General features: G+C 51.7%; 1 protein-coding gene across 4 annotated transcripts in view; it reads right to left on the bottom strand.

The window, feature by feature from the left end:
- The window catches only part of LOC105478345 (major facilitator superfamily domain containing 13A), a 27,796-nt gene continuing 1,965 nt past the window's right edge, over window positions 1-25,831 (bottom strand). The window contains exons 1-10 of one of the 4 annotated variants that reach the window (XM_011735514.3): window positions 15,451-15,476; window positions 10,907-11,040; window positions 7,967-8,209; window positions 7,074-7,156; window positions 6,033-6,488; window positions 5,754-5,877; window positions 4,116-4,212; window positions 3,328-3,499; window positions 3,057-3,250; window positions 1-1,327 (exon numbers count right to left, since the gene is read on the bottom strand). In XM_011735514.3, the coding sequence (XP_011733816.1) occupies window positions 1,065-1,327; window positions 3,057-3,250; window positions 3,328-3,499; window positions 4,116-4,212; window positions 5,754-5,877; window positions 6,033-6,488; window positions 7,074-7,156; window positions 7,967-8,134 (1,557 nt within the window). In that variant the 5' untranslated portion in view covers window positions 8,135-8,209; window positions 10,907-11,040; window positions 15,451-15,476 and the 3' untranslated portion in view covers window positions 1-1,064. Of the gene's footprint in view, window positions 1,328-3,056; window positions 3,251-3,327; window positions 3,500-4,115; window positions 4,213-5,753; window positions 5,878-6,032; window positions 6,489-7,073; window positions 7,157-7,966; window positions 8,210-10,906; window positions 11,041-15,450; window positions 15,542-15,789; window positions 15,980-25,831 lie in introns of those variants that run through there. The other 3 variants (XM_071069205.1, XM_011735515.2, XM_011735513.2) reach the window with 3 other exon arrangements.

Below are 25,831 nucleotides of genomic sequence, written 5' to 3' on the forward strand. Positions count from 1 at the left end.
TTGAGGAAAAAGAATGGCCGACTTTAATCAGTCTGTAAGGAAATAAACATCTTTAGAGGCCGTGCGGGGGTAGGGGAGCCCTGCAGCAGAGAAGGCATGCCACTTCAAGCACAGCTGAAGCAGAGAACCCTCTGAGAGAAACTACTAGAAGGGTGGACTGAGGGGGAGGTGGGACTTGGAGTCAGCTTTCCCTGACTGGGAAAAAGAGAGGAGTTGCAGTATCAAAAGTGGTTCCTGAGCACCACAGCGGCCAGCTCCGGCCAGGCAGCGGGACAGGCTCCCACGTCCCATGGCAGGCCCGTGTGCATCACAGGGCAGCCCCCTCCCTTCTTGGTCCTCTTCTGTCCTCCTGCTCCACAAGAGAAGCACATCCCTGAGCACATACGGCCCAGCCCTTGCCCAAGCTGAGCCAGACAGCTAAGCAGAGACTTTGACTGCAGTGAGAGCTCCCCGCTGCCATGTCTTCCAGGCTGCACTGGAGGAAGGTGGTGGAGCAGAATGCTGGTAAAACTGGCTCCCGGCCGGGTGCGATGGCTCACGCCTATATTCCCAGCACTTTGGGAGACCAAAGCAGGCAGATCACTTGAGGTCAGGAGTTCGAGACCAGCCCGGCCAACGTGGTGAAACCTCGTCTCTACTAAATAATACAAAAATTAGGTCGGCCACAGTGGTTCACGCGTGTAATCCCAGCACTTTGGGAGGCCGAGACAGGCTGATCACCTGAGGTCAGGGGTTCGAGACTAGCCTGGCCAACGTGATGAAACCCTGTCTCTACTAAAATTACAAAAAGTAGCCAGGCGTGGTGGCACGCTCCTGTAATCCCAGCTACTCGGGAGGCTGAGGCAGGAGAATCGCTTGAACCTGGGTGGTGGAGGTTTCAGTGAGCCCAGATTGCAACACTGCACTCCAGCCTGGGCAACAGATCAATTTTTTGAGGGAACATCTCCAAAAACAAAAACAAAAACAAAACAGCTATGAAATCCTTAAAAAAAAAAAAAAAAAAAAACTGGCTCCTCCCCCAGGCTGCCGGCAGCGTCCTCAGTGGGGTGGCCTTGCCACAGCTCTCACACCATCTTAACATCCAGGGTTTGGGCCTGTGACAGGTTCTGGCGCTGGGCCTTGACCATGTGCAGGCGTCTCCCGTGCAGCGTGAACTGAGACCAGGTGAAGAGCTGCAGCAGAGCACAGGTGATAGGTACCAGCACCAGCAGGTAGAAGCAGCCCTGGCGGAGCATCGGGGCCTGTGCAGGGGCTGGGGCTGGGGGCTCTGGCCAAGGATGGGCACTCCCCACAGGGGTTATCAGGGACTGCTGGAAGAGGTCATGACCTAGGACAAGAGATCACAGAAAGACTATGGTCAGCCCATTGCCCTCCAAGCCTTGGTGCCCTCCAAGTCCATGGTGTGACATCTCAGACACCACATGGACATGTGCAGACTACAACTCCTGAGTCCTTCAAATCCGCTCCTCTCCTACGCTTCCCATCTCAGTGACGGGCACCACCATCTACCCAATAACTCAGGCCTAAAACCTCAAAGTCCTCCTCAGTTCCCTGGTTCGTTTCACGCCATCACTCCCCCAACACCCAATCCTTCATCTCCCCCCAACTCCAAAACATATCCCACTTGCCACCACCCTGACCCAAGTCTCCATGGCCTCTGCCACAGTCTCCCAAAGATCTCCCTGCTGTCCCCATTCTGGCCTCCCTATGATCTGCTGTCCAGACGGCAGCCAGAGTGAACTTTTTTTTTCTTTTTTTTTTCTTTGAGAGATGGAGTCTCGCTCTGTCTCCCAAGCTGGAGTGCAGTGGCACGATCTCTGCTCACTGCAACGTCTGCCTCCCAGGTTCAAGCAATCCTCCTGCCTCCCAGGTTCAAGTGATCCTCCTGCCTCAGCTTCCCAAATAGCTGGGACTACAGGCATGCACCACACCCAGCTAATTTTTGTATGTTTTAGTAGAGACGGGGGTTTCACTATACGTTGACCAAGCTGGTCTCAAACTCCTGACCTCAGGTGATCTCCCTCCTCAGCCTCCCAAAGTGCTGGGATTACAGGTATGAGCCACCTCACCCAGCCCAGAGTGAATTTTGTTAAAAAGTCAAATCACACCACGTCACTTCCCTGTTTAAAACCCTCCCTGGCCAGGAGTGGTGACTCAAGCCTGTAATCTAAGCACTTTGGGAGACCGAGGTGGGTGGATCACCTGAGCTCAGGAGTTTGAGACCAGCCTGGGCAACCTGGCAAAACCCCATCTCTACATAAAATACAAAAAGTTAGCCGGCATGGTGGCATACGCCTGTGGTCCCAACTACTTGGGAGGCTGAGGTAGCAGGCTCACTTGAACCTGGGAGGTCAAGGCTGTAGTGAGCCAAGATTGTGCCACTGCACTCCAGCCTGGGTGACAGGGAGACCCTATCTCAATCAATCAATCAATCAATAATGCTCCCAACAGCTTGCTTCCAATACTGCCCTGGTCAACAAAGCCCTCTTCACTTTTCCAGCCACATCTCCTAATTACCCCTGACACCCTGGGCCTTTGCACCTGCTGTTACCTCTGCCTGTGATTCACTGAGACCTTTTCTAGACAAATCCTTGCCATTCAGCTCACATCCTGAGGGGCACCTTCTCAGAGAGCCCTTCCCTGATGACACTACATAGCTTCTGAGTCACGCCATCTCACATCACCCTAATTTCACTGTAACACTGTCACTGCCTGATAATGTCTTATTTGGCTGTTTATTGCCAACCCCACCCCACACCTGACTAGAATACAAGCTCCGTGGTGGCAAAGACCTTGTCTATCTTATTCATGGTTAGCTCCCTGGCACCCAGAGCAGGGCCTGCAGAGAGGGGATTCCGTACATATTTGTTGAATGAATGAATAAATGAATGAACTAAGAAAGCATGGCGGAATCTGTGACCCAACAACTCTAGCCATGTTGGGGGGACGCCAGTTGCCACCTTCCCTCACTGGACCCAGAGCCCAGGCTTGCCAGTGTGCCAGGTAAGCTGTGCCCCCGGCACCTTAAGAGCCCTTGCCTGTCGCCAGGCCCTCACCTGTGTAGAAACAGAGCAGCCAGGTGCCCAGCAGCGGGGCAAAGGTCTGGCCTGGCTTGGTCACCAGGGCAACCATGCCAAAGAGGAGTGCCGAGGCTGCCTGCTTGCGGTGGTTCAGCACCAGGTCCTCATCTACCAGGTCGGTGACCACCAAGGTCAGCAGCTTACAGGTGCCCTCAGTGAAGACGCGGTTGCTGCGGTAGAGGGAAAGAGTAGGCAGGAATGAAGGCATGGGACAGAGGTGTTGGGGGGAGCATGGGCAGGGGCATACCTGGCAATGAAGAGGCACAGCAGGCTGAGGTGGTCCGGGCCAGCCAACAACATGAGCAGGCTTAGGCCCAGCTTGAGCAGAAAGAGTCCCCGCACCACCGCGTAGACGCCCCAGCGCCGGCACAGGGACAGGAAGTAGAGGTTGTTGAGATGGGGAGCGACATAGGAGAGGCCTGGGGAGGGAGACGGGGCGCCACCTTGTCAAGGGCACTGCTGCAGTGCCAGTGAGTGCCACCAGCTTCACGGCCAACTGCATTCCTGTACACTAGCAATGCACTGGGCTCTGTGCTAAGAGCGTCACTGTCTTAGTTCATCCTTACAGCCCCTTAAGGTGAGTACTATTATCATCCCCACTTTACAGATGAGAAAGAGAGGCCCAAAAAGATGAACTAACCCACCCGAGGCTGCCCACCAGATGAGCACAGAGTCAAGACTCACACCCAGCCCATCAGATGATATTCCTCTGTGTTAACCAGTCACTGCACCCCCTCAGGGTGCCACCATCTCCAAGAGGACCGACACCAGCGCAGCCTCTGCCCCCCCCAACCCCCAGCACACCCTGCCCCCCATGCCCACTGTACCCGGCAGCCCTTGGTGTCTTAAAAAGATTGTCCTGGCTGGGTGCAGTGGCTCACACCTGTAATCCCAGTACTCTGGGAGGCCGAGGCAGGTGGATCACAGGGTCGGGAGATGGAGACCATCCTGACTAATACAGTGAAACCCCGTCTCTACTAAAAATAAAGTCTCTCTCCTTCCAGCCTGCATGAAGCACAGAAGGCCCCCACTCACCCAACAGGATGGAGCCCGTGGAAAGGGAGATATGGTCAGACAACAGATGCTCCAGGAAGAGAGGGAAGAAGTTGCTGTTGAAGTGGCAGTGGAAGACCTGCAACCCGACAGCGATGGTGAGGAGGCTTCCAGGTGGGAGGGGAGCTGACAAGGCCAGAAGTCAACAGGGGAGCACACATCTGCCAACCCCCCCACACCCCATCCTCAGAGCAGCAAGAGTAAGAGCAGGCCTTTTTCCCCATGTCCCTAAACACAGAACATGCCAGAACACAACCTAAAACCACATTCCTGGTGGTACCTAACTTTGCTAAAAAGTTAGAAGCCATGGCAAAATAGTATCTGAGCAATTAAAAGCTTTTTCTTTTTAATTGAAAACTCATTAGGGAGGCTGGGCACGGGGGCTCACACTTGTAATCCTAGCACCTTAGCACTTTGGGAGGCCAAGGCAGGTGGATCACTTAAGGCCAGGAGTTTGAGACCAGCCTGGCCAACATGGCAAAACCCCGTCTCTACAAAAAATACAAAAAATTAGTCGGGTGTTTTATTGCATGCCTGTAATCCCATCTACCCGGGAGGCTGAGGTGGGAGAATCATTTGAACCCAGATCACGCCACTATACTCCAGCCCGGGCCACAAAGTGAGAAGAAAAAAAAAAAAGAAAACACATCAGTGAGACAAATTTCATGACATGAAAACAGTTTATTTCTAAGTTCAGCTGGTTTATATACTACATGTTTTAGGTACAGCATTTGGCTCTTCTTTTTTTTAGAGATGGGGCCTTGCTCTGCCGCCCAGGCTGGAGTGCAGTGGTGCAATTATAACTCACTGCAGCCTCGAACTCCCCCAGGCTGGAGTGCAGTGGTGCAATTATAACTCACTGCAGCCTCGAACTCCCTCAGGCTGGAGTGCAGTGGTGCAATTATAACTCACTGCAGCCTCGAACTCCGGGCTCAAGCAGTCTTTCCACCTTGGCGCCCCAAAGTGCTGGGATTACAGGCGCGAGCCACTGCACCTGGCAGTGCTTGGTGTCTTAAAAAAATGGTTAAAGGGTCCCCAAAGGGGGCATCTCTGTCTCATATCCTCACTTTACAGGAGAGGACAGGGCTCCCCAGAGAGCCTGAGACCTGCCTAAGATCACACAGGGAGGGAAAAACTCAGAGGGCGCTAGAATCCAGGCCTCCTGACTACTCAACCTGCATTCCTGCCACCAAATTGCCCAGCAGACCTCCTGGGTGGCCCAGAACTCAGTTCCCAGCTCTTTTTTTTTTTTCCTTTGAGAAGGAGTCTCACTCTGTTACCCAGGCTGGAGGGCAGTGGTGCCCTCTCAGCTCACTGCAACCTCCGCCTTCTGGGTTCAAATGATTCTCCTGCCTCAGCCTCCCAAATAGCTGGAATTACAGATGTGCTGGAATTACACCATGCCCAGCTAATTTTTGTATTTTTATGGGGTTTCGCCATGTTAGCCAGGTTGGTCTCGAACTCCTGTCCTCAAGTGATCCACCTGCCTCAGCCTCCCAAACTGCTGGGACTACAGGCATAAGCCACTGTGCCTGGCCGAGTTCCCAGCTCTTGAAGAGTCTGTCCCCTTGAGTGAAGTCCAGGCCAGCTGTAGAGGTGCCTGGAGCTGCTCCCCCATACCTGCACCAGGTCCATGCTCACAAACCACAGGAAGTTCCGATGGCGTGCCAGCTGCCGGAGATATTGGCCCAAGGTGATGCTGTCTGCCTCCTCACTGCCCACAAGCAGCTCCTCTCCACACAGGCTGTGGGGCAGAAGGGAGTGGAGAACTGCCTGGGGCTGGCCAGAGTTATCCCCCAACACATCCCAGGGCAGCCCCCATAAGCCAAGGACACAGCACCAAAATCAGACTTAGAAGGTTGCTGGTGAGGACCTGAAGAACCAGGGCTGGCCACTCACCCGCAATCCACAGCCAGGCCTGAGCACCCTGGGTCCCTTCGGGCGGCCTCAACCCGCCGCCTCAGCAGCCGTGTGGCCCCCAGAAAGCCCAGCCCAGAGCTGACAGCCAGTGTCACGCAGAAAGCGCGGAAGGAGGAGAAATCCTCCTTGTTCCAAAAGGCATAGGAGGCAAAGACAGAGAAAGAGCCGGCTGCACTGAAGAGGGAGCAGTAGAAGTTGAGGTGGGTGCGGTCGTGGGCTGAGAGTGCCAGGTCGGCCAGCAAGGCGTGGTGGTGCAGGTCCACGAGCGTCAGGAAGCCATCATAGAGGCACAGGCACAGCAAGAACTGCAGGCCAGCTGGGGCCCAGGGTACCCAGAATGCCAGGAATGACAGCGCCAGCAGCGGCCCATGCCAGCCCAGGGCCCGCACCCGGGCCAGCACCACGGCCCTTGAGGAGAGCCCAGCGCCTGACCTGCTGGGGAAAGGAGGGTTGTTGGGAGATGCCCTGTAAGCCTTGGCAGGCCGAAGTTCCCCTTGCCCAGGCTCCGGGGGAGGGATGGAGGCCCAGGGTGTGGGACTCACAACAGGGTGGTCGCACTGTCCCCCAAGTCCCCAGTCTGCAATTTAGGAAGCACAACTCAGCAGTCGGTACACTCCATCCTCTGCCCCAATTTCCACCCCATTATTAGCCTGTTGGGCTGATGGCCAAAGGGTATGGGATGCCCACTTCTCAAGGTTGGGAGAGATGATGGGATCAAGAAGGGATGGGGCAAAGGAATCTTCTAGAAGCAGCAGAGGGTGTTTGCAGTCCACAGTCCAGAGGGACCAGCCAAGCCAAGCCAGGGTAGATCTCTTTACCTGCCAAGCCAGGCAAGGGTGCGTCCAAGGCCACCACTCCAACCCAAACAGAGCACCCTAGACCCCAGGAAGGGAAGGGGCATGGGCAACACTGAAATAGTCTCCCCTTCCTTCTCCACCCCAAACACAGGCAGTGGTCCTCCCTCCTGGGTAGCAGTAGGGTGGGACTGAACCAATTACGAGCTGTTCCCAATGCACCAACCGGTGCTGGGAGCTGAGGAACTGCCGGTCACTGAGCCAGCCGAAGAGGGGGTCATTGAGGCTGTTCCAGAGGAGAAACACCGTCTGCAGGCAGAGGGGAGACAGGCAGGTGGACTCTAGGCAGCCTCCTCTCCAGGGCTCCTCCCACCCCAGCCTGCTCACCACCCCTCAAAGATGGCCCCAGCTTTCCTACCCGCAAACCTTTGCTCGTGTCAGTTCCTCTGCTAAAACCCACTCTGGCCAGGTGCGGTGGCTCAGGCCTGTAATCCCAGCACTTCGGGAGGCCGAGGTGGATGGATCACCTGAGGTCAGGAGTTCGAGACCAGCCTGGCCAACATGGCGAAACCTCGTCTCTACTAAAAATACAAAAATTAGCTGGGCATGGTGGCGGGCGCTTGTAATCCCAGCTACTTGGGAGGTTGAGACAGGAGAATCACTTGAACCAGGAAGGCAGAGGTTGCAGTGAGCTGAGATTGCGCCACTGCACTCTAGCCTGTGCAACAAGAGTGATACTCCATCTCAAAAACAAAACAAAACAAAAAAAAACCCTACTCTGCCAGTCAAACCACTGCCCCCCTCAAACTCGCACCCATCCAGAGCCCAGCTGGTAAATGTATGCAGCTGATAAATTCATGTATGTGAACATATTATATATATGAATACACAGAACAGCAACTATGTAAGACAGTGGCCAGGAAAGCTGATCTAGTTCCCATCGAGGAGGAGTCATCAAGGCCTCCACAGCTTTTCTTGCTGAGTCTTGGTGAACAACCTGGACTGCCCATGCCTCTGACTGGGTGGGAGCTGGCGCCTGCAATCTACCCGGCAGCTTGGACAGCCTCTAGTCTCCACCCTACACCCTCCTCCATGTTGGCCACCCAGCGCTGGCCTTACCTCTCCGACCCAGAAGGCCATTTTGTTGATCTTGTACACTGATACAAAGGTGTCTACATAGTAGAGCAGGAAGACATTGTGCAGGATGGTGGTGAAGAGAGCCAGGGAGCCATAGACCGCAGCTGTGGGCAGACCCAGCAACCAGGCCTGGGGCCGATCCAGCCCCATGGCTGCAGCCCCAGCCTTAACCCCAGGAGCACCGGGGAGGGCTCATGGCCACAGGCAGTCTTGTCATCCTCGTCCCTGGGAAAGAAGGAACCAGTGAGGAACAGGGATCAATGCCAGCTCTGCTCTTAACCCCAGACCTCTGAATAATTTAAAAACTCATTTTCAACAGGAGAGTTTGTACTGACAACAGTGCTGGGAATTATGAATGAAGTACAACGGAAACAGTGCTGAGCTAGACACCACTAATCTGGGAGTGACTCGAGGAAACAGAGAGACTGTGGGAAGAGACGGCAGACACCCAGCGAGTGCTGAGCCAGGTCACGTGCCAGGGCTGAATGCTCAGTGTCTTCTTAGATCGCACTGTGTGACTTTAATGGTCTAGACGGGACAACCCTGAGCTTGGGCACACAATGCACTTACAGTAAAATGTCAGGCAGTTACCCAACCCAGGCCTTAGCCTCCTCTTCTCTAAAAGGTAAAAGGAGATTGTTATGCCTATTTTGCAAATCATAAGGATTAACTGATGTAACTCACAGAAAGCACTCACTGTTGGTATTGATACGGAAGACGGGAAGGGAAGTGCAGGAAACGGAAGGACGTAGTCCCTTTAAATGATACGGAAGTGGGGAAGGGAAGTGCTGGGTAGAGGAGGGCATGGTCCCTAGCTAGGGCTCCACCCCTGGGCCTGACCTAGGTGAGGACAGGCTTTTTTTTTTCCTGCCCAAATGTTGCATTTCCCAAGACCACCCTGGCCCACCACGCCCCCATCCAGTGCTTATAAAAACCCTGACACCCAGCCGGGTGCAGTGGCTCATGCCTGTAATCCCGGCACTTTGGGAGGCCAAGGTGGGCGGATCACCTGAGGTCAGGAGTTCAAGACCAGCCTGGCTAACACACCAGCCTGGCTAACACGGTGAAACCCCGTCTTTACTAAAAATACAAAAAATTAGCCGGGCGTGGTGGCACATGCCTGTAATCCCAGCTACTAGGGAGGCTGAGGCAGGAGAATTGCTTGAACCTGGGAGGCGAGCACTCTAGCCTCAGCACCAAGAGCGAAACTCAGTCTCAAAAAGAAATTTTTAAAAAAAAGAAAGAAGCACTCTAAGCCTGCAAGTCCCCACCACTACCCCCGTGGGCCACAGTGATCCTATCTTGTCCCAAGGCAGGAGGATGGCCTTTCCCTGAGGCCCTTGAGCCCCCTGAAGAAAATGCATTTCTTTTTTTCCTCAAAGCTTTATTCAGGTCTAACTGACAAACACTAAACTGCACAGTTTTCAAAGCATGCAGGCTGATAAGTTACACCATATGCATGTACCTGTGAAATCATCACCACAAACAAGATAATGAACACATCCATCACCCTACATTCCCTCGACACTGCTTTTCTGAGTAACATATGGAAAAAAGTCATACGGGGCTAGGCACAGTGGCTCACACTTGTAATCCCAGCACTTTGGGAGGCCAAGGTGGGCAGATCACTTGAGGCCAGGAATTTGAGACCAGCCTGGCCAGCAGGGCAAAACGCCGTCTCTACTAAAAATACAAAAATTAGCCGGTGTGGTGGCAGACACCTGTAGTCCCAGCTACTCGGGAGCTGAGGCAGGAGAATTGTTTGAACCCTGGAGGTGGAGGTTACAGTGAGCCCAGATCGCACTCCAGCCTGGGTGACAGAGCGAAACTCTCCCTCAAAAATAAATAAATAAAAATAAAATTTTTAAAATGGTGAGCACTAAAGCTTTAGAGATTTATCACTATCCAACCTCTCAGCCCTTCTGTAAAATGGAGAGGCCCCACGCCCGCCACACAGGGATGAGGTGGCATTAAATGAGATGCCCTCTGAAGGTGCCTGGGGCTGTAAAGCACGATGTCCACCTCTGTTACCATCCTTAGCTGGGTCACTTACTCCAGTTCCTCCAGGGCTTTCAGAACTCTCCTGCCTTTGTCAAAAGGGAGTGAAGCCTTCCCATCCCTACCCAGATGCCCAGTGATCTGTCCTTGTTGCTGGTGAAGGTGAGCCCTGCACACAAGGTCCCCAGCCTCCCCCAGCCACCTCCCTGCACCCACACTGGGTAGAAGAAGGTTAATGAGATGGAACAGGTATGACTTTTGCCATCAGCAGGGCCTGGGTTCAAATCCCAACTGTACTTCCTACTAAGAGTGTAACCTCAGGCAATTCAACCCTTCTGGGCTGGAGTTTCCTCATCTATAAAATGGGGTAATAATGCCTATCCTTTTCTTTTTCTTTTTTTTTTTTTTGAGATGGAGTCTTGCTTTGTTGCCCATGCCAGAGTGCAGTGGTGCCATCTTGTCTCATTGCACGCCATTGAGTTCATGCCATTCATGAACACCTGGGTTTTCATTGCACGCCTGGGTTCATGCCATTCTCCTGCCTCAGCCTCCCGAGTAGCTGGGACTACAGGCGCCCGCCACCACGCCCAGCTAATTTTTTGTATTTTTCATAGCGATGGGGTTTCACCGTGTTAGCCGGGATGGTCTCGGTCTCCTGACCTGGTGATCCGCCCGCCTTGGCCTCAAAGTGCTGGGTTACAGGCGAGAGCCACCAGGCCCGGCCAGGGTTACTCTTTTGGGGGTTTATCTTCCAGATTCCACTCCTCCATCAGGAAACAGCCTTCCCCCACTTGCCCTCCCCACCCTCAATCCACCCAGCAGAGAACAGCAACCCCACCTCTCCCAGGAAGAACAGCTTGGAGCCCACACCAGCCTTGCATAAGCTGGTGAGAAATCTTGTAACCTGCAACCAACTCCACCCACCTTCCTGGCACCTTCCAAGACCCATCCTCATGGTCCCAGCTGGTGGCCTTGAGCCAGTCACTCCCTCTCCCTGAGCCTCAGGCTCCTCGCCCACAAAGTGGGGATGTTATGTCAACCTCTTAGATGGCTGGGGGCTGAAATGCAAAAGGAATATAAAGCCAAGTGCCTGCTACATGGAAGACCCTCAACACACAACAGCTATTTTTTTTTTTTTTTTAAGATGGAGTCTCGCTCTGTCACCCAGGCTGGAGTGCAGTGGCACAATCTCAGCTCACTGCAACCTCCGCCTCCCAGGTTCAAGCGATTCTCCTTCCTCAGTCTCCTGAGTAGCTGGGATTACAGGCGCCCACCACCACACCCGGCTAATTTTTTATTTTTTATTTTTTAATTTTTTTGTAGAGATGGAGTCTTCCTCTGTCGCCCAAGCTGGAGTGCAGTGGCACGATCTAGGCTCACTGCAACTTCCACCTCCTGGGTTCAAGCCATGCTCCTGCCTCAGCCTCCTGAGTAGCGGGGATTACAGGCGCACATGACCACACTCGGCAAAATCTTTTTTTTTTTTTTTTTCTTTTTTTGAGACGGAGTCTCACTCTATCACCCAGGCTGGAGTGCAGTGGCGCGATCTCGGCTCACTGCAAGCTCCACCTCCCGGGTTCACACCATTCTCCTGCCTCAGCCTCCCGAGTAGCAGGGACTACAGGCGCCTGCCACCGCACCTGGCTAATTTTTTGTATTTTTAGTAGAGACAGGGTTTCACAGTGTTAGCCAGGATGGTCTCAATCTCCTGACCTCATGATTCATCCGCCTCGGCCTCCCAAAGTGTTGGGATTACAGGCGTGAGCCACTGCGCCCGGCCATAATTTTTTTTGTATATTTAGTAGAGACGGGGTTTCACCATATTGGTCAGGCTGGTTTCGAACTCCTGACCTCGTGATCCGCCCGCCTCGGCCTCCCAAAGTACTGGGATTACAGGCATGAGCCACCACGCCCAGTCTAATTTTTGTATTTTTCGTAGAGATGGGGTTTCACCATATTGGCCAGGCTGGTCTCGAACTCCTGACCTCAAGTGATCTGCCTGCCTCGGCCTCCCAAAGTGTCGGGATTACAGGTGTGAGCCACTACTGTGCCCGGCCCACAGTAGCCATTTTCTTTTTTCTTTCTTTTTTTTTTTTTTTTTGAGACAGAGTCTCCCTCCATTGCCCAGCCTGAAGTGCGGTGGCGCAATCTCAGCTCACTGCAACCTCTGCCTCCCAGGTTCAAGCAATTCTCCTGCTTCAGTCTCCCGAGCAGCTGGGATTACAGGCATGTGCCACCACACCCAGCTAATTTTTGTATTTTTAGTAGAGACGGGGTTTCACCATGTTGATCAAGCTGGTCTTCAACTCATGACCTCGTGATCCGCCCGCCTCAGCCTCCCAAAGTGCTGGGATTACAGGCATGAGCCACTGCGCCTGGCCTACAGTAACCATTTTCTTTCCATTTCTCTGAAGTTTGGTTTCATGATATTTATTTATTTATTTTTATTTTTTATTTTTTTGAGACAGGGTCTCACTCTGTCGCCCAGGCTAGAGTACAGTGGTGGGTTCTTGACTCACTGCAACCTCCGCCTCCCAGGTTCAAGAAATTTTCCTGCCTCAGCCTCCCAAGTAGTTGGGATCACAGGCGTGTGCCACCATGCCTGACTAATTTTTGTATTTTTTGTACAGACAGGGTTTCGCCACGTTGGCCAGGCTGGTCTTGAACTCCTGACCTCAAGTGATCCTCCTGCCTTGGCTTCCTGAAGTGCTGGGGTTACAGGAGTGAGCCACCGTGTGGTTTCATGATCTTTAAAGATCAGTCACTAGGTGGAGCGTGGTGGCTTATGCCTATAATTTTAGCACTTTGGAAGGCCAAGGCAGAAGGATCACTTGGGGCCAGGAGTTAGAGACCGGCTGGGGCAACATCAATCAAAAATAAAAATCATTGACCTTTCTGCCAAATCCATGACTGAAATTGTCTTTCCAGCACCCAAACTTTATGCCTTTTGCCACCTGGAATATCTTAGCCCCTCTTGTCTGCCATCCATCAAATTCCTTTTTAAATGCCACCTCCACACTTTTTTTCATGCTGCTCCTGCCATCTAAGATACCCTAGGATAACTATATACTATTCCTCAGCCATACAGGGTATGCTTGGGTTTTACATCCATCATCAGACCCCCTACAGCTCTGTTACTATCTGCATTCACGCTTTGTCCATGAAGAAACCAAGGCTCTGAAGATTCAATAACAGGCCCAAGTCACAGAGCTAGTAGGTGCTGGAGTCAAGATTCAAAACAGGTTTTGACTAAAACAACAGCATTCTCACTTCATCATCCCCCCACACCCTGCCCCCATCTTATCAAATCCCGCTCATCCAGTGTCACGGCTTTCTCAAGCACACCCAATCAAGTGTTCTCTCCCGATTTCCCCTTTATCAGGCATCCAGATGCCTCCCTTCCCCTCCTCCAGCCCACAGGCTTCTTAAAAGCAGGGCTGATGCCGGGCGCGGTGGCTCACGCCTGTAATCTCAGCACTTTGAGAGGCTGACACGGGTGGATCACGAGGTCAGGAGATCGAGACCATCCTGGCTAACATGGTGAAACCCCGTCTCTACTAAGAATACAAAAATTTGCCAGGCATGGTGGCGGGCGCCTATAGTCCCAGCTACATGGGAGGCTGAGGCAGGAGAATGGCGTGACCCCGGGAGGCGGAGCTTGCAGTGAGATAGCGCCACTGCACTCCAGCCAGGACGACAGAAGGAGACTCTGTCTCTAAAAAAAATTAAAAATAAAAATAAAAAATAAAGCAGGCCTGGGTTAGTCCCACCCTTGATCCCTGCCCTTTGCCTGCACCAGGCTCCCTCAGCGTGCTCAGTCAATCCCTGCTGGGTCGACTGGCCCCTAAAAGGTCAGTATGAACATCCTCAGCCCTAGGCAACAGCAGCAGCAGTCATAGGAAAACTGTCATCCTCAGACCCCACTGTGCCCCTAGCTCTGTGTTCTGCTTAACTGTGGGAGTCAGAGAGAAGGGGCAGCCTGGGAAGCTTGATGTGCCTCTCTGAGTAAGATACTAAAGCAAGGCAACAGGTACAAAGAATAGTGATCATAACAGAGAAACATTTATTAAGCTTTCGCCGGGTGCACAGCGCTGTGCTAAGAGACACGAAACAATCTGGGAAGAGAGCTCAGAGCAGCAAGGGAGAAAGGCGCCATATCACGAAAGGTTTTGTAAACCTTGTACAAGATTCTATGCTGAGGACAACAGGTGGGGCGCTAGGAGTGGGGAAGTGACAGGATCAGATCTGTTTGGAAGGAGCCCTCTGGCAGGTGTCAAAACTCTTCTCCTTCACCCTGTCAGGCCCCTGGGAGGTAAAGACTGGAAAGGGATGGAAGCAGCAGCATCTCCCTGATTTCTGAACCAACCTATGGTGGGTGGGGGAGGCTGATGAATTTAGTGGAGGGAACCAAGAATGCCGAACTGGGCCCCTGGAGTGAGGGGCATCAGACTGTACAAGAGGTATTAGTGCAGAGGGAAAAGCTACAAATAGGCATAATTCGGAGTCAGGAGCCCTGGGTCAGGTGTGAACATTATCTTTAACTTACTATCTTAGTCTATTCCTACATCTGTGAAGCAGTGAAAACAATTCCATTCTCTGCCTGTCCTCAGAAATACCAAATGAACAAATGAGCATTAAAGGTATAATATGTGCCCTTTTGTCAACAGGCAGCTGACCTCTGAATTGTCTGCTGTGTTTCCTGTTTCACTATCGGGGTCATGTCTTCCTGCCCAGTCTCCCCACAGCAGGGTCTAGCACCAGGGTTGGGGGGTGGGGGGCCCATCCTCCTCCTCCGGCTGGAAATGAGTTTTCAACTTGTTGAGATGGGGACCTTCTCCCTCCCCCTCCCCCACAGGTCCTTGAAGAAGCGACAGCTTCACCTCAGGACCACCCACCCCTCCCAAGCCACTGAGAAGTTTGGGATCAGCCCAGGAGCTCTTCACACAATAGCTGGTGCTGAAACACGTGTAGGGCTGCTCTCCACCGCCTGCACATTAAAATCACCTGAGGAGCTGTGCAATAATAACGAGGCCCAGGCCTCACCCAGCGCAGTTAAACCGGAATCTCTCAGGGCGGGCCCAGCATCGGTGTTTTTTTTTTAAGCTCCCCAAGTGCCACCAGGGTTAAATGCCTTTATGCTAATAGAACGGAACCCAGCCTGACCAGTGCATCCCTCGATCCCAGACCGCCAGGGAGCTATCTGACCCACTGCATCCCTTTCCTCCAGACCCCCGGAGAGCCCTTCTGCGAGGATTCCACCCTTGCCCCCTTGAAGCCCGCTTCTTCCTCCCGGACCACAGAACTCTTCCAATCCACAATATGATCACCCCAAAGACCCCCGCAGATAGCCCCCATGACTCCCAGAGCGCAAAGCATTCCCCTCCCACTCGGGCCTGTAGTTTGTGCCAGATCGGCCCCAGCCCAGCCCGCTCCCGCCCGCGAGCCCCGGCCTCTGGCCAGCTTCTCACCGCAATCGTAGCCGGCGAAGCCTAATCCTACGGCTGGCGGGAGCCAGGTGCAAGCCAGTGCGCCTGCGCGCGCTTCTAGGGCTTCCCCAGCCTCTCCCTCCGCCCCCGCCCAGCGATTGGCTCCGCGCGGCCCCGGGACCGCAGCTCCGGCAGGTGACCGCACCTGAAGCTGCCGCCGCCATGTTTGTCACGGGCGCTTGCCCTTAGCGATCAAAAGGAGATACTAGCAAATAGGGTCAGGTTGCTGGATTCTTGACCGGCTCAACCCCTCTCCTTTACCTCCACGATAGCTTAATGTAATTTCAGTGCAAACCAGCACGTTTTTTTCTAAGCGCTCACCTTCCTTCCCTCCTTGCCTAGTACTTGTTGGGAGAACAAAGAGAGTTCAGCATCTCCATGGAGTCTTGTGGTCTGAGCGGATGCACAGCTGCAGCTGACTTGGAGGTGGCAGCTCCTTCATGAGCCCTTCAAGGGTGGAAAGGTCCAGGTTGAGCTGTGGGCACCAGGGCTCTAGCCACAGGAGCCAGACCTGAAGGTGGGGAACAGCACCAGGGCCTGAATGAGCAACCACGCAGCCCAACCTCCTTGTATTAATAATGGTAATATAACATAAAAAGTACTGAGTGCTTGCTATGTGCCCTGTACTACATTCAGAACAACACGTGCATTCTCTTGTTGAGTCCTCACATCATTCCCAGCAGGTAGGCGCTTTTATCCCCATTTTATACGTGAGGAAACTGCGGTTCAGAGAGATTCAATGACATGTAAACAGCAAGGGCCCAGTCGAGGTGGAACCCAGCTATTCTTACTCCACATGGGAGTCTTTCCTCTTCCCACACCTGCACAATTCCTCAAAATCAAGTTTTGTTTTGCTCAATGTAGGCTGTGGAGGATGTTTTATGTTTTCTCCCAACTGGCCTGTAAGCCTGGATAGGTTTTTGGGCAAACAAACAGCACACATTCCAGCTCTGCCTGGTTCCCCTACCTTGGGACACAGGGCAAAGAGCCTATGGCCTTTGGCTTCTGGGGGACCTGGAACTCATCCCCTAGCTCCACCACTTCCTTGCTAAGGGACTCCTTTATTGTTATTGTTGTTATTATTATTATTATTTGAAACAGGGTCTTGCTCTGTTGCTCAGGCTAGAGTGCAGTGGTGGCATGATCTCAGCTCACTGCAACCTCCACTTCCCTGGCTCAGATGATCCTCTCACCTCAGCCTCCCAAGTTGCTGGGACCACCAGCTCACTCCACCATGCCTGGCTAATTTCTAAAATTATCTGTAGAGATGGAGTCTCACTATGTTACCCAGGGTGGTCTTGAATTCCTGGGCTCAAGGGACCCTCCCGCTTCAGCCTCCCAAAGTGCTGGAATGATAAGCGTGAGTCACTGCACCTGGCTGGGGCCCTCCTTTTGTGAGCCTGTTTTATGCTTTACAGGGATTTTTCAGGCATTAAATGAGAAACAAGGGTGTAGGAGCTTTGTGAACTGCTCATCCTTATGACCTTCATTGATGGTTGTCAGCTAACTCCCTGCAACAGGAATATTGTCCTCCTCCTCCTAACAACCACAGCAAATGGTCCAATGTAGTGTCCAGGGGCTAGAGCCTGGACAAATGGTCTAGTGTCCAGGGACTAGAGCCTATTCAACCAGTTCCTGGGGAGCCCCCAGGGACGCCATGAACCTTGCCCCCAGAATCCATTTCCCTCTAACCTGTCTCATTTCCCTCCTTCCCAATCTCTTTCAGATACCCTTCACACTTCCCATGTCACCCCAAGCCACACATAGACACACACACACACACATACACCCATCTCCCTTCTAGACTTAGACAATTGCTGAAACCCCTCCTGATCCAGAAGGCCTCATGAGTAGAAGACAGGTGATCATTTTGCCCCTCTCCTCACCTCTTACCTCCATCTGTGCTTTCCTGGTTGTGAGAACAGAAAACCCAGCATTCAGCCTGGAGTCCAGCACACTGGGATCTCCATACATTTGCTAAAGGAGTCTCCCCGCCTTTCTATCTTTGGCTAGCACGTGCCTTTATTTCAAAGCAAACCCGAGTCTTTACTTGGCCCTCCCTGGGTGTCCAGTGGGGAAATGGAAATGGAGAGGGCTGGCAGGGGCCAGGGCTGAATGTGACCCAGGAGAAAAGACCTTTGGTCCCTCACGGCCGGGCGCAGTGGCTCATGCCTGTAATCCTAGCACTTTGGGAGGCTGAGGTGGTCGGATCACGAAGTCAGGAGATAGAGACCATCCTGGCCAACATAGTGAAACCGTGTCTCAACTAAAATACAAAAATTAGCTGGGCGTGGTGGCGTGTGCCTGTAATCCCAGCTACTTGGGAGGCTGAGGGAGGAGAACTGTTTGAACCAGGGAATCGGAATGTGCAGTGAGCCGAGATCGCTCACTCCAAATCAATCACTGCACTCCAGCCTAGCAACAGAGTGAGACTCTGGCTCAAAAAAAATAAAAAGAAAGAAAAGACCTTTGGTCCCTCATGTTGCACTTAATGCCACACAGTTACACTCTGAGGCCCCTCAACCCTCTGATTATAAAGACAACATAGCCAGTTACCTTTTATGTCAGCACCAGGACAGGGCCTTGTAATTCTCTCTGATTTCTCTTTATGGTTGCCAATCACAGAGCTAACTAGGAGGAGGGGACATGCGATGAACTAGAGGCCATATCACCTCCCTAACTCCTTGAGCCATACTGGAGTCCCCAGACCATGGGACAGATAGATTATGCACTGTCTTTGAAATTCTCTCCTCCCTTCACTTCCCACCTCTCTGATCTAGTTTCTGCCATGTTCTCTTCCTACATAATAATTCCTCTTCAGTCCCCTTCACTGTGGCACTTTCTCCCAGGGCCTCTAAAGGAAAAGGGAGGGTGTCCCAAGTTTCCATCTTTTATACTCATATATTCACTCAAACTTTTAATCTATGCCAGGCCACAGGCTGTGAGGTAAAGGGGACTTCAAAAACAAGATTGCTGGCTGGGCGCGGTGGCTCATGCCTGTAATCCCAGAACTTTGGGAGGCCAAGGTGGGCGGATCACCTGAGGTCAGGAGTTCAAAACTAGCCTGGCCAATATGGTGAAACCCCATCTCTACTAAAAAATACAAAAAAGGCCGGGCGCGGTGGCTCACGCCTGTAATCCCAGCACTTTGGGAGGCCGAGGCGGGCGGATCACAAGGTCAGGAGATCGAGACCACGGTGAAACCCCGTCTCTACTAAAAATACAAAAAAATAGCCGGGCGCGGTTGTGGGCGCCTGTAGTCCCAGCTATTCGGGAGGCTGAGGCAGGAGAATGGCATGAACCCGGGAGGCGGAGCTTGCAGTGAGCCGAGATCGCGCCACTGCACTCCAGCCTGGGCTGGGCGACAGAGCGAGACTCCGTCTCAAAAAAAAAAAAAAAAAAAAAAAAAAATTAGCCTGGCGCGGTGGTGGGTGCCTGCTATCCCAGCTACTCGGGAGGCTGAGGCAGGAGAATCGCTTGAACCCGGGAGGCAGAGGTTGCAGTGAGCTGAGATCGCGCCACTGCACTCCAGCCTGTCGACACAGCAAGACTCTGTCTCAAAAAATAAAAAATAAAAAAACAAGATAGCTACCTGAAAGAGGTGTTGAGTGGGGTCCAAATAAGCTGGCAGCCACAATGTCAATAGTGTGATAGGGACCAGATGGAGACAAGCCCAGGGTGCCAGTTGTTATGGTAATTTCACCTACTACCTTTTTCTTCATGACTACTTCCACACCTCCCATGTCCAGCCTGAACAGAATGTCCAGCGTGGCCCACTCAAATTCACCATTCCTTAAACTTCCAATCTCCCTCCAGCGTTTTCTACCTCCAGGACTGCCTTAACTGCCCATCCAGGTGGCCAAGCCAGAAACGTGTGCATCCACCCTCCATCCTACGCGCTTCATCAAAACAACCATCTTGGATCAAGCCCAGGTGAATCCTACTCGCATCTCTCTTTTCCATCCCTTGCTCCTGTTTGGTTCTCAGCTTTCCTAAGCTAACATAAGAACCTCCTCCATGACTGGCTTCTACCCCCTCGCTCTCTAATCTGTCCTCCATTTTGCCCTCAAGTGAGCTTTTGATCACAAGGTTCCCCGAGCAAAAGCTTCTCAGGTTGCTATATACTGAAATTTTTCATGGCCAGATGCAGTGGCTCACACCTGTAATCCCAGCACCTTGGGAGTCTGAGGCAGGAGGATTGCTTGAGCCCAGGAGTTGGAGACCAGCCTGAGCAACAGAGTGAGACTCCATCTCTACAGAAAATTTTAAAAAATAAAAAAAAACCGGTCGGGCACAGTGGCTCACAACTGTAATCCCAGCACTTTGGGATGCCAAGGCGGGCAGATCACAAGGTCAGGAGATCAAGACCATCCTGGTCAACATGGTGAAACCCTGTCTCTACTAAAATACAAAAAATTAGCCAGGCATGGTGGTGCACGCCTGTAGTCCCAGCTAGTCGGGAGGCTGAGGCAGGGGAATCACTTGAACCCAGGGGGTTGCAGTGAGCCGAGATTGCGCCACTGCACTCCAGCTTGGTGACAGAGCAAGACTCCGTCTCAAAAATAAAAAATAAAAAAATAGGGCTGGGTGCGGTGGCTCAAGCCTGTAATCCCAGCACTTTGGGAGGCCGAGACGGGCGGATCACGAGGTCAGGAGATCGAGACCATCCTGGCTAACACGGTGAAACCCCGTCTCTACTAAAAATACAAGAAAATTAGCCAGGCGTGGTGGCGGGCACCTGTAGTCCCAGCTACTCAGGAGGCTGAGGCAGGAGAATGGCGTGAACCCGGAAGGCGGAGCTTGCAGTGAGCCGAGATCGCGCCACTGCACTCCAGCCTGGGGCACAGAGCAAGACTCCGTCTAAAATAAATAAATAAATAAATAAAATAAAATAAAAAAATAAAAAAATCGGCCCAGTGTGGTGAGGGAGGACCAGGCACAGTGACTCACACCTGTAATCCCAGCACTTTGGGAGGCTGAGGTGGGTGGATCACCTGAGGTCAGGAGTTCAAGGCCGGCCTGGCCAACATGGTGAAACCCCATCTCTACTAAAAATACAAAAAACATTAGCTGGGTGTGGTGGCGGGTGCCTGTAATTTACCCCGCTACTCAGGAGGCTGAGGCAGGAGAATTGCTTGAACCCAGGAGGCGGAAGTTGCAGTGAGCCCAGATCGCACCATTGCACTCCAGCCTGGGCAACAGAGCGAGACTCTGCCTCAAATAATAATAATGAAACAAAATAAAAATTTTAAAAATCTGTGGAATGTGGTGAGGCATACCTGTAGTTCCAACTATTCAGGAGGCTGAGGTGGGAGGATTGCTTGAGCCCAGGAGGTTGAGGCTGCAGTATGCCATGACAACACCACTGCTCTCCAGCCTGGGTGACAGAGTGAGACTCTTGTCGCAAAAAAAATTTTTTTTCATAACAAAGTGCTGGGGAGCAATGGGGGTAGGAAATACCCTGGGGTGTATCATTAGTGCAAGCAATAGACAATTTGAACTAGCTTAAATAAAGAAGGAATTTACTGGCCTGTGTAACTTAAGTCCAGGACCCTTTCTGATTTCTGTCCTGGGAAAAGCAAAAAATTCCCTCCACCCAACAAGAAAATAAAGTCCTAGGCTTGCCTTGCACTGGCCCATATCACTTCAAGGGCTAGCCCAAGTCAATCACTATGGCCAGATGGATGGCTGTGCTGAAAGGTTTAGCCCTAAATCACCCAAACCTAAGGATAGAATAGACTCAACTCCACCAGAACTACTTTACTGAGAATAGATAAGGTGTGGGACTCCAAAATACTGGGGGTTGGTACTGGAATCAGGGTGAACAAATGCTGAGAAACTCACAGCTTGGCCATTATTTTTCTCATTTTGCCTGAAAACTTCCTTCCCAGGCTCCACTTGAGCTTAGTCTTGCTTGTGCCCCACTCTCCACCCAGAAGAGATGGAAAACCTGGCCAGTGCCATGGGCCCACTACTAAACTCCAGGCTGGGGTGTGGTCAGTCCATGGATAGCCATGAACACTCCGGGGTGCTGGGATTTTAGGACAGAGACAAAGTTATAAACAGGAGCAGGGAGAGGTATTAGTTTCCTACTGATGCTGTAACAAATCACGACAAACTTGGTGGCTGAAAACAAGACAAGTTTATTTTCTTACGGTCCTGGAGGTCAGAAGTCTGAAATGGCTCACTGGCAAGGGCTTGGCAGGACCACATTCCTTCTGGAGGTTCCAGGGGAGAATCCACTTTCTTGTTTTTCAGCTTCCAGAGGCTGCCCGCATTCCCTGGCTCATGACCCTCTTCCGTATTCAAAGCCAGTGATGGCTGATCAAGTCTCTCACTCACTGTATCACTCTGACTCTGATTCTGCCACCTCACTATTCCACAGTTAAGGACCCTTTTGATTACATTGGGTCCACCCAGATAACCCAGGATCATCTCCTTATCTTAAGGTCAGCTCATTAGCAATCTTACTGCCATCTGCAATCTAAATTCTCCCTTGTCACGTAATATAACATATTCACAGGTTTCCAGGGTGACATTATGAACATCTTTGTGGGGGGATGTCTTTTAAATTCTCTCATTCTGGGACCAGTCCTTAGAGCAGATAGAGGGCGAGGTTCCTAAGGAGTGTTGTAATGGGGCCCTTGAGATTTCAGCACCCCAGCATTTTAATTTTTTTTCCTGAGCAATCAATACTTAAAATTTTGCCAGGCGCTGTGGCTCACGCCTGTAATCCCAACACTGGGAGGCCGAGGCGGGTGGATCACCTGAGGTCAAGAGTTCGAGACCAGCGTGGCCGACATGGTGAAACCCTGTCTCTAATAAAAATACAAAAATTAGCCGGGCGTGGTGGCGCGCGCCTGTAATCCCAGCTACTCGGGGGGGCTGAGGCAGGAGAATCGCTTGAACACTGGAGACGGAGGTTGCAGTGAGCCGAGATCGCGCCACTGCCCTTCAGCCTGACAACAGAGCGAGACTCCATTTAAAAGAAAAAAAAAGGCCAGGCGCGGTGGCTCAAGCCTGTAATCCCAGCACTTTGGGAGGCCGAGACGGGCGGATCATGAGGTCAGGAGATCGAGACCATCCTGGCTAACACGGTGCAACCCCGTCTCTACTAAAAAATACAAAAATCTATCTGGGTGAGGTGGCAGGCGCCTGTAGTCCCAGCTACTCAGGAGGCTGAGGCAGGAGAATGGCGTGAACCCGGGAGGCGGAGCTTGCAGTGAGCTGAGATCCAGCCACTGCACTCCAGCCTGGGTGACAGAGCGAGACTCCGTCTCAAAAAAAAATAAATAAATAAAAGAAAAGAAAAGAAAAAGTAAAGTTTTTTGTATATATTTGTGGGGTACATATATTTTGATACAGGCATGCAATGTGAACTAATCACATAACGGAGAGTGGAGTGCCCCCCCCAGCATTTTTAGTGACTAAAAAAATGAGAATTCTGATCACAGGCCAGGCATGGTGGCTCAAGCCTGTAATTCCAGTACTTTGGAAGGCCAAGGCAGGATGATCACCTGAGCCCGGGAGTTCAAGACCAGCCTGCGTAACATAGTGGGATTTCATCTCTACAAAAATTAGTCGAGTGTGGTGGTGCACACCTATGATCCCAGTTACTCAGGAGGCTGAGGTAGGAGGATCACTTGAGCACAGTCAAGGTTGCGGTGAGCCCTGGTCATGCCACTGCACTCCAGCCTGGGTGACAGAATGAGAGCTTGTCAAAAAGAAAAAAAAAAGAAAAAAAAATTCTGATCAGGCCCATGCTTGCTTGCACATGCTAACCACTCACTTTTTGCCCAATATTCCTTGTTCCCACAATATAAACTGCTGATGTGCTGTTTCTTGGTCAAGCCGGAGGAGATAACTTCAGGGTCATGAAAAAAAATTGCAGGCCAGGCGCAGTGGCTCACACCTGTAATCCCAGCACTTTGGGAGGCCGAGGCAGGTGAATCACCCAAGGTCTGGAGTTCAAGACCAGCTGACCAATATGGTGAAACCCTGTCTCTACTAAAAATACAAAAAATTAGCCAGCCATGGTGGTGCATGCCTGTAATCCCAGCTACTTGGGAGGCTGAGGTAAGAGAATGTCTTGAACCCGGGAAGCGGAAGTTGCAGTGAGCCGAAATCCCACCATTGCACTCCAGCCTGGGCAAAAAGAGCAAAACTCCGTCTCAAAAAAAAAAAAAAAAAAAAAAAAAAAAAAAAAAAAAAAAAAAATATTGCACAAGGAATGAATGCCTTGAAGGACATTGTGACCAGTTGCTGATGCCCACAAGTCTGGTGGCTCAAGGGGTTATCTGAGACTGAAGAAACACAGACATTTACCCTGGGTTCCCTGAAATGCCACCTCCGTCACTCCTTAGTCGCATAAAAACTCCCTGCTGCTTTTTGAGACAGGCGCTCAGTCTATCACCCAGGCTGGTGTGCAGTGGTGTGAACACAGCTCACTGCAGGCTTGATCTCCTGGGTTCAAGCGATCCTTCTCCTCAGCGCCCCAAGTAACTGGAACTACAGGCACATGCCATTCCTGCTTAATTTTTTTTTTCTTTTTTTTTTTGTAGAGCCAGGGTTTCACCATGTTGCCCAGGCTGATCTCAAACTCCTGAGCTCAAGCAATCTGCCTGCCTCATCCTCCAAAAGTGCTAGGATTACAGGTGTAAGCCACCCTGCTGCTTCTTTCTGTTAAGAGGGATTTGAGAGATTTGCTCTCCCGCCTTCTGACTGGCCAAATCAAATAAACCTTTCTCTGTCTCCCACTGCTTGGCCTTAGCTGTGCATCAGGTTCACAGCCTGAATTTGGGGTTCTATGACAGTGTTAGAGTCCAAATGAAACCCTAACTAGGCCCCCTTTTTCCATCCACTGCCCAGCTCCAGCACCTGCTCTCAAAAGGACTGGCCCAAATTAAGACTTGGAGCAGTGGCTCAGTCACAAATAGCGTGACATCACCAGGGTGAGTCACCAAAGGGTGGCCACCACCAGAGGGTAGCTGAGTTTTGAGGGATACTGAGAACCCAGAAGAACCTTTCTGTCAGGGCTGCTGCTGATGCTGCTTCAGTCAACAGGCGATGGGGAAGGAAAGTGTGGCAACATGGCAGCCCTGCAGCTGGCAGAGGGTTTCAGTTTTAATCATTCATAACTACCACTCTCCCCACTGGAAAAGGAAGAGGTGCAGGGGTTGTGACCCACACCAGAAGGGACTGGAACTCAGACAGGGCTCACCCCATCTGGATGAAGCAATCTTCTTGGCTTCATTAAAATGGCTTCTGGGTTTTGACATCAGTTGGACTGGGTTCAAATGCCACTGTGGTACTTACAGGCTGTAGGAACCTGGGACAGTGGCCGAACTTCTCTGAGCCTCTGGTTCCTTATCTACTAAGAGAGAATGACATCACTATGCACTTCATATAGCTATTAAGAATTTAAAGTAGGCCGGGTACAATAGCTCATGCCTGTAATCCCAAAACTTTGGGAGGCCAAGGTGGGCGGATCACGGAGTTGGGAGTTCAAGACCAGCCTGGCCAATATGGTGAAACCCCATCTCTACTAAAAAATACAAAACTTAGCCAGGTGTCGTGGCGCACACATGTAGTCCCAGCTACTTGGGAGGCTGAGGCAGAAGAATCGCTTAAACCTGGGAGGCAGAGTTTGCAGTGAGCCAAGATCGTGCCACTGCACTCCAGCCTGGGCGACAGAGCAAAATTCTGTCTCAAAAAAAAAAAAAAAAAAAGAAAAAGAAAGAAAATAATTTAAAGTAGCCGGGCATGATGGCTCACACCCATAATCCCAGCACTTTGGGAGGCCAAGGAGGGTGGATTACTTGAGGTCAGTTCAGGACCAGCCTGGCCAACATGGTGAAAACCTGACTCTACTAAAAATACAAAAATTAGCGGGGGGTGGAGGTGCACTTGTAATCCCAGCTACTTGGGATTGGGAGGCTGAGGTGGTAGAATCGCTTGAACCTGGTAGACGGTGGCTGCAGTGAGCTGAGATCACGCCACTGCACTCCAGCCTAGGCAACAGAGCAAGACCCCATCTAAAAAACAAACAAACAAACAAACAAAACCAAGTGCCTATCTAACATTCTAGAGTGGGAGGACTTTGAGGCAGTCTGCCAGAAGCCCCAGCATAGGTGGGCAGTAAGACCACCATTGTGAGCATGAGTCTTGAGACTCGGGGTTGAATTTTGCCCTTACTATAGCCAGCTGTGTGAGTTGGGATGAGTTATTTAACCTACATAAGCTCCACTCACTGAATACACTGGACACCAACTCTGAGGCAAGCAGCTTTTTTGCTATGGAAAGCAGAGATAATATCAGCACCCCCTTCCCCGAGTTGACATAACTTGCAGTTAGATGCTCCCAG

This window comes from Macaca nemestrina, chromosome 9, assembly GCF_043159975.1.
Source record: "Macaca nemestrina isolate mMacNem1 chromosome 9, mMacNem.hap1, whole genome shotgun sequence".
Taxonomy (NCBI): domain Eukaryota; kingdom Metazoa; phylum Chordata; class Mammalia; order Primates; family Cercopithecidae; genus Macaca; species Macaca nemestrina.